This window comes from Onychomys torridus, chromosome 4, assembly GCF_903995425.1.
Source record: "Onychomys torridus chromosome 4, mOncTor1.1, whole genome shotgun sequence".
NCBI lineage: Eukaryota > Metazoa > Chordata > Mammalia > Rodentia > Cricetidae > Onychomys > Onychomys torridus.
In genome coordinates, this window is record NC_050446.1 from 63,860,211 (window position 1) to 63,868,824 (window position 8,614).

An 8,614-nucleotide genomic window follows, 5' to 3' on the forward strand; every position below is an offset into this window, starting at 1 on the left:
ATTTATAACAAAGTCAACATTAAGTATCTATTTTATAGATTTTTCCAAGTAAAAGGTAAGGGCTAATTGTGAGGACTTAAATGTGGATGCAGTAAAAGAGCCTAAAGAAAACTTCAGGAGCATCAGAGGTACAGAGTTCTGAGGAGAGGTTTTCTTCTTCATTCTTATTTTTGTAGGGCTAATCGCAGAGATTTTGAAGTTTCTTTTCTTTAACTGCTCAATGGAAGTGAATCAGAGTACAGAACATTTGTGTGAAACTATAGGAAAACCAATCAGGATGTCACAATTCAAAATCCAATACAGGACTGAAAACATAATTACATATTTAATAAACACTAATATTTCATTGCTAGTGTATATGAAAAAGATGTTTATTTGGGTTATGAATTAATACATAGTAAATTAAAATTTTTCTATCAGTATTATATTGAGTGAGAGTGCAGCTTTGAGCTGATGAGTCTCTTGACTGTCTCCTTCACATCCTTGTTCCTTAAGCTGTAGATAAGGGGGTTCAGCATAGGGATGAGGACAGTATAGAGCACAGTTGCCACTTTAACCAGGATCCGTGAGCTGTTTGCATTGGGCACACAGTACAGAAGGAGGATGATTCCATGAAAGATGCTAATGGCAGTCAGATGAGAAGTACAGGTGGAGAAAGCTTTTGGGAGTCCACCTTTAGCAGGCATTTTGATGATAGTGATGACTATGAAGACATAGGAGGCCATGGTGATAAGAAGGCTACTACCTTCACTTAATATAGAAATGACTAAGCATGTCATCTGGCTGAAGGAGGAGTCAGAGCAGGATACAGAGATAATGGCAGAGTACTCACAGCCAAAGTGATCAATGATGCCAGGTCTACAGTAAGACAGCTCTGAGAGAGTGTATGTGAGTATCACAGCACACAGACCACCACACATATAGCTTCCAGCTACTAGGAGAGCACACAGTTGATGAGACATAGTCACAGTGTAGAGCAGGGGATTGCAAACAGCCACAAACCTGTCATATGCCATCACTGCTAACATGAACATCTCTGTAATCACGCATGCACAGCCAAAGAAAAACTGAGCCATGCAACCTTTTAAAGAAATAGTTCTCTGTTCCACAACCAAGATCTCCAGTAATTTTGGTGTAAATACACTAGAATAACATATATCCAAAAATGAAAGATGGCTCAGAAAAAAGTACATGGGTATATGTAGCTTAGGATTGATCTTTCTGGCCACAATTATGCCTGGGTTGCCTACTAGAGTGACTGTGTATATGGCCATGATCATAAGGAAGAGTGGTGACTGAAGGTGTGGGTATTCTGAGAAGCCCAAAAGAATAAATGTGGTCACAGAACTCTGGTTTATCATTGCATGTGCCATGAGTTACCAGTTACAAAAACAAAGAACAGGAAGAAAAAAGAAGAAATTTGATCAGCAGAACTTGACAGCTTAGATGACACTCGACATAAACAACAAAGAAAAAGATGATGGTCTTGAACTCATTAGTATTCTGCTTCAGTTTATATTCTTCACCTCAAACTCTGTATGGCTCTACAAGTTAGATCTGTTCTTTAGTCTTGTAATGTTCTCACCTGGAATAAAAATAATTCATCATATGAATTGCATATAAATTCCTTATGGTTGTTTCTTCAATTTTGGAACGTTCCATGATAGAAGATAATTGCAAATGGGACATTCAGCTGTATCAGAAAACCAACGAGATCAGTGCTTTCATGTTCTCATGCCTGACAAAACTCCAGGAAAGTTAAATACATATAGCATACAAGGAAAATGAAATAATAGGAGCTGGTCATAAAAAGGATTCATATAAAAGTCACAATACTTTATAATAAAGGTGTTTTGTTTTGTTGTGTTGTGTTCACCTGTTTGTTTATTTGACTATCAATTCATCCTAGGGCCTTGTGAATGCTAGACAAGCATGTGACTATGTAGTTACATAACTTCCTTTTTGCTTGGGTGTCCAAGACGGCTGGCCTTAATCTTGTTAACTTCTCAATTTACACCAGGATCAAAGCCACACAAATACAATTTAAAACCAAGTGATTGTTAATGATTTTTATAGTCTTTACTCCCATCTTCATTAACAATATTGTCTCCCCATCTCTTTCTTGAAGCTCCTCTGCTAACACTACAATCTCTTCAGTTTGTCTTTGACAATAATCATTACACTGATCATCAAAATTAATTCCATACTCAAATGTGTAACATAGGAAGACCTTTATTAATATTGATGTTTACTATTATTGTTAGTTGTAGTAATAATATTCACTTGCTTTCTTAGACTAATTAAATATATATCTCATAGCGACAGAGCTTCTATTCAATATTATTTTCATTGTTTGATAATTCTGTATGTACATAGGTGTTGGTCAATTCTAAACTTTCCTCCTCTAATTCTTCACATAGCCCTCCATTATTTCCTCACAATTTCGGTGTTTTTTTAAAACACATTATAACATTGCCCTGGGATAAATATAAAATTCTGGATCCACAACACTAGGAAAAAAAACTGCCATATCCAAGAAAAACATAAATTAGAGCACCTACTATGAATTTACAACTTGTCATATAACTATTAAATGAGAATGTAAAGCGATTTGAACCCATTCATTTCACTGGTCTGCCCTAAGTATTTTTAGATAAATTGAAGATTATCAGTTTATTGTTAAATTGTAAATCCAGATTCATTCAGATTCATTCTGACCTTAATTTCTAATCTGCATATTATTATCAATTTATATCCTTTTTTTTTGAGTCTTTGACACATACTTGCCTTAATTCATGACTCCATGAATACATAGAATTCTTCAGTAAAATTCTAGTTTCCATAATATTATGCCAAATATTTGTTATTATCCTATCTTTCTACATACTATTGCAAGTTGGACAATGTGTTTTTTTTTTAAATTGTCATCTTACTATAGAAATTTAAGATACACACATGCACATCATCATCATCATCATCATTATCATTATTTCTTTGGTAAAAAACAAATTAGAAGATGAGCACAGTCCTGGATATTCATGACTCAAGGACTCAGGAGCCTCAAGCAAGGGAATAATGAGTTATAGGTTAGACTGAGTTACAGTGTAATACTTTGTCTCAAAAAACTATAGAGAAATCTATGAGCACAGTGATTGAGATATAATGTTAACTAAATAATTTTATGAAAATAAAGTATTCTTTGTAACTAATTAAATTAAATATCTCACCTAACTCTGGGATTACTGCATGGAATAAATCTTCTTACCCAGTTCTTATAACATTCAAAATTGAAACAAAAAAGGAGGGCTTCAAATTAGTATATTAACTCTTGTAATTTTATGACTTAGATTCACTTTTGAACTCTGATTCCTACCGATTTCTTATCCAGGATTCTGGGCTGAATCACCTGAATTTCCCTAAGGCTTTCCTTCACCATCAGAGAAAACTAGGATCTTTCCAGTGTCTCAGTTTGTGGCTATGGTGGCATAAATCTGGATTAATGAATGTAACACAAATTCTAAAATGGTCTTATAATAAAAAATCCCCATTACCAGATACTGGGTTAAATGCTAAAAGATCAGAGAGACAAAGGAATAAGCCACTGCAATGTCTCACCTCACCAATTCCATGAAACCTCTGAAATCCTCTACGACCTCACCCAAAAGGCTCCAGCTGAAAAAGCCTCCAGGTGAAAGGGATGCTTCTACCCAAAAGCTGTTAGTTCCTGTCTCCTCATACCTTATATACCTTTTTCTGCCTAGTCATTGCTTTCTGGGTTAAAGGCTTGTGTGCTTCCCAGTACTGGAATGAAAGGTGTGTGCCACCAATGTCTGGCCTCTATGTTTAATCTAGTGGCTTGTTCTGTTCTCTGATCTTCGGGCAAATTTTATTAGAGTACACAATCTATCACCACAAATGAAAACTACACAGAGATGTGTACAAACGCCCTGAATCTCCATTTACTTCATTCTCATCAGTCATTTACAAGGAAAAGTCCTTGCTAAATTAGCAAACTATAATTAAACTTTTATTTACATTTGATGCAACACTTTAATTAATTTTTACAGTTTGTTATAAAATTTATGAAATTAAATTTTCTAACTGGATTTTTTTAAAATAATGAAGTACATGATCCAGGCATTTTTTTATTCTCACGATTTAATCTTTTTTTAATGATGTAGAATAATCTTTAGCCATCCTCTTAATTTTTAATATTATCTTTCAATCATTTTTCCATATGGCTTCCAAGAAAAGAAGTTTTTCTACAGATAACACTCATTCCCACTACTTTATTTTCCTTGCACCTATAGTTTCTTAATAGCTAAAGTGCATTGCAAATTTTACTCTGCTATGTGTATGTTGATCTTCATGTACCTGAATTAATCAACTATCATGTTGTCACAACTTACATTTAACATTTAATTTTAAAGTCTTTATGTTAATAACACAGCAATAAAAAATGGCTCAAACAAGGAACAATGTTGGTAAGAACAAGGGCATAGAATTTAGCACCTTAATGTATGCTATATACTACAGTGAGTCAATACCACTGTCTCAGCTCACATTTCTATGTACCATCCCTCAGTTTTTAAGGATTTTCATTTACCTTCTGAAAGATTCAAGTGTCAAGAAACTCACCAAAAGCAAGATTTTCCTAGTGTGTTTTTGAGATTATGTGATTTTCTTCTTAATAAACATGAATAATATTCTTCAAAATTAAAACGTTTTAAGTTTCTCAAATAAAGGCAGTAATTGATCCTTGTAAAATGAAATTAAATAAGGAGGCAACCATCAGAATATTTTGAAAGAAACATACAAATATCTTGAAGAAGACACAGGATTTTAATCTGCATTCAAGATGACATTAGTTATTATGAACCAACTCCTTGACTTTGGGGAAATGCACCCTAGAGTATCCTCATTGTTGATATTCTTGGACTACAAACATATAACTAGAAGAATCTTCCTCTTTTGTTTTTAAAATACATACTTTTCCAGGCCATTATTGTGTTCTTTTTCAGGCCTCATAAAAAAAAGATTATCTCAACAGGATTTATACTTCTGAAAATCATAATTAGCAATTATATGAATATATGGATGCATCTAGTGCAATTCACCAAGACTAGTTATACTAGCCAGGGTTTGTGTGCTCAGGACATTGTCCCATCATATGTACATATGGGACAGCATTAACTGAACTTAGTGGTTTATAATAAAAGTTGGGAAGTGGTGTGTTTTAGGGTGAAATGGAAGGTAGATTTCATTTAATTTTCATTGTGTACAAGTATGAAATTCTCAATTATAAAGAAAACTTTGCATATGATATCATAATTATTGATGTCATGTGACATTGAGTCAAATATACTTGTCGAAAAAACAAAGACAATTACATTCAACAAAGACAATTAAAATTTTGTTTTAAAGAAAGGTGCCATATGCTATCAATCATATAACAAGTGGGAAAATACATTAGTTCATTAAATTTATGCTTTACTACTACAACAAGTATATAAGGAGAAGAGAGACAATAATGTGGACCCATAAGAACATATTTTTAAAAAGATATTTTATAATCCATCAGGTTCTGAGGTTAATCTATAAGCATATAAAACCTTTCCAATTGTCATTGTTTTTACTTATTTTAAAGTCAAACTTACATCTGTATTTAATATTCTGACCATAGTTGAAAGGATTTTGCTAGAAGATAAGAAGGAAATGCTATGTGGAGAAGAGGATAATGTGATAAAAAGTATGCTATATATGCATGAAAATGACGCCAAGAAACCTATTACTACGTAAGATATCTGCTAACAAAACTTAAATGCAAATAGTTAATTTGAATATTGAAAATGGAATATATAAATGACATGAAAAAGTAAACTACATCCCTAATTATTCCCACATTATGCCTGAATTTTAGGAATCTTGTCTTACATTCCCAAACACTAATGAAGACATTTTGTTAGAGCATTACAACAGGCAATTTTACTTCTGAGTTTGGAAATTTTCATGTCTACCTACATACTCAAATTTGGGCATTGACGACCCTTGAACCACTCTCATCACCTGCCTATCTCCATTAGTCTAATTTGCTTTTTAATAGTGTTGTTAAACACTAACAGAAACCAGGTATGCCAAGGAAAGGGTTTGCTTGGCTTTCACTCCTTTTTCATAGTCCATCACTAAAGGCAAGGAACAAACTACAGCAGGAAGGAGGAGGCAAGCACTGAAGCAGAGGCAGAGGAGAAAGGCTGCCTACTGGGATTCTCAACTTGCTCTCCTCTACAGAGGAATACCACGTGCCCAGGCATGGCTTCACCCTCAGTGAGCTGGGCCCTCTCACATCAATCATCAATCATCAATCAAGAGATGATCTTTGGCCAATCTAATGGAAATATCTCTTCAAGTGAAGTTTTCCAAAACTGACTCTACTGTGTGACAATTTGACAAAAAATTTCAGCACTTCTGCCAAAAACCTCAGCAAAGTCACACCTTGATTAGTTTTTACTTGTTGAGCTTAATTACAACTGATCACATTAGCATGATTGGATAAGTATTTAGTGGATCATGGCAACTTGGAAGATAACACTGCTGAGGAAAATTACATACCTTCCCCTAGTACCAGGAACTGCCCATAACCCACTCTTCCTCATGAGTAATGAAAGAGTGAAAGTTCAAATCCTGTGCTGGTCTCATTCAAATAAACACTTACGTTCATAAGTGCTTTTCTACATTATGTCCAGAAGGCATGGATTCACACCATTCTTTCAAAACTTCTCATATAATTTCTGACTCTTCTTGCACACAGTTCTTTGATGCTCAGAAGGGAAAGTGTTCTGTTTAGTGATGACTAGTCCACAGTTGCATTCTCTACAATTATTCTACATTGAGTTTCTTCAATTACTGTTGCCAATGACAAAAAGACTCTTCACTTATAAAGGCTGAGAGGAGAGCTACACAAGTCTACGGGTATAAGGATAGGAATTCAAAAGGAATATGACATCATGTCTATTCAGCAAAAAACAATAGCACTAAATTCTTCTCTGTGGCTCTTGACCTCGCCAACCATAAGCTCCTGGCTCAGTTTACAGAATTAGCCATGAATTGCCCTCTGTAAAGCAGATTTTAAATCCATGCAGAACATGGTTGGTTCACTCCATACGCGCAATGCTCCTGTTGTACTAGTGAACAAAACTTGTGAGGAAAGTCATTGTTGTACATCATATGGTCCATGGGTGTATAGGATCCCTGATCACTTTTCTCCCTCTCGGCTTAGAGTATGCCAACATTCTGAAAACCACCTGGCAGTGTGGAAAATGTCAAGTAACAGACAACTTGATTTCTCACTGTCCTACAACTCATGTGTCTTTAGCAATAGCATCCTAAGATGTACTTCTATTGGAAACCAATAGGCTGTACTATTGTGGGACCCCTTTTGGTCCTCCCTGAATAACAACTCATACAGACTCACACACATTTGATCCTGAGATTTTCATTTAATAACTATTGACTCCTGACACTCTTGTTATCTAACCATGCATTTTGCCTCCATTTAAACTTATTGTTTTATTAATTAAGTTTTGTATACGTTTTAATATGTATACAAAATAGTAGGTTTCCATTGGCATTTTTCTACATCCTTTGTTTGGTAAACCTTAGCCCGTCACTTTACCCTCTCCTTCCTGCCCAGACCATGCCCAGCAAAGGCTTCCAAATCTGTTATTCCTCCCTACTACTTTCATATCACATGTGATCTCCCATCCCCTTACCTTTAAGCCAGTTTCACCCCTCCTCTTCTAGTGACCTCTTCTTCAATTCCTAGACTTGACAGGCACTCCAAAACTTAAAAAAAAAATTAGTCTAAACATTGGAAGAAAGAAAGGTTTTGCATACTCTGGAGAACACACATTTATTTTTCTGGGCCTGAGTCACTTCTTTGAGTATGCTTTTTTGAATTTCACCCAATTTCCTGTTAGTTTAATAATTTCACTTTTCTTTACAGGTGAGTGAAATTTCAATTATATGTATGTAATACAATTTGTTTGTCTTTGAACCTGTTGTTGGACATCTCGAGATGCTCCATAAACTAGTTCTTTTAATGATAGGAACAATGAGAATAGATGAGTAACGTTCTATAGGAGGATATAGACTATTAAAAATATACTCAGGAGTGGCATTTCTGGGCAATAAGAAAAGTCTAATTTTAGCATTACTACAAAATTTCACACTGAAGTATCTGCACCAGTTTATAGGCCTTGCAACAGTGATAACTGTTCCCTTTTCCGAGTATCCACACCAGCACTAGTTGCTATTTGTTTTCTTGATATTAGTTATTCTGCTTAGAGATAGGGGGGAATTTAAAGTGGCTTTTTTATGATATCCAAGAGTGCTGAACATATTTAAAGGTATTTATCAGTAACTTATATTTCTTTTTGAGAACTAACCATTGAAATAATTTATTTTTTCATTTCATTGAATTTTCTAGATCTTAATCTTCTGTAAGATGTCTGTCAAAAACTATTGGGAGGCCTTTAATTCCAGGCATACTCTCTGATTCAAGTACAATAGGAAGTGAGGGACATAGCTATTTAAGACCAAAACCTGTGGTAGGGTC

General features: G+C 34.7%; 1 protein-coding gene across 1 annotated transcript; it reads right to left on the reverse strand.

Moving 5' to 3' along the window:
• Window positions 1-422: 422 nt before the first annotated feature.
• On the reverse strand, window positions 423-1,373 carry LOC118582972 (olfactory receptor 5D18-like). Its single transcript, XM_036186160.1, has one exon. The coding sequence runs from the start codon at window positions 1,371-1,373 to the stop codon at window positions 423-425; it is 951 nt and encodes a 316-aa protein (XP_036042053.1).
• Between the last annotated feature and the right edge of the window lie 7,241 nt (window positions 1,374-8,614).

Excerpts from the sequence above, each read along its gene's own strand:
- LOC118582972 (XM_036186160.1), bottom strand. The coding sequence starts at position 1,373 with ATGGCACATGCAATGATAAACCAGAGTTCTGTGACCACATTTATTCTT.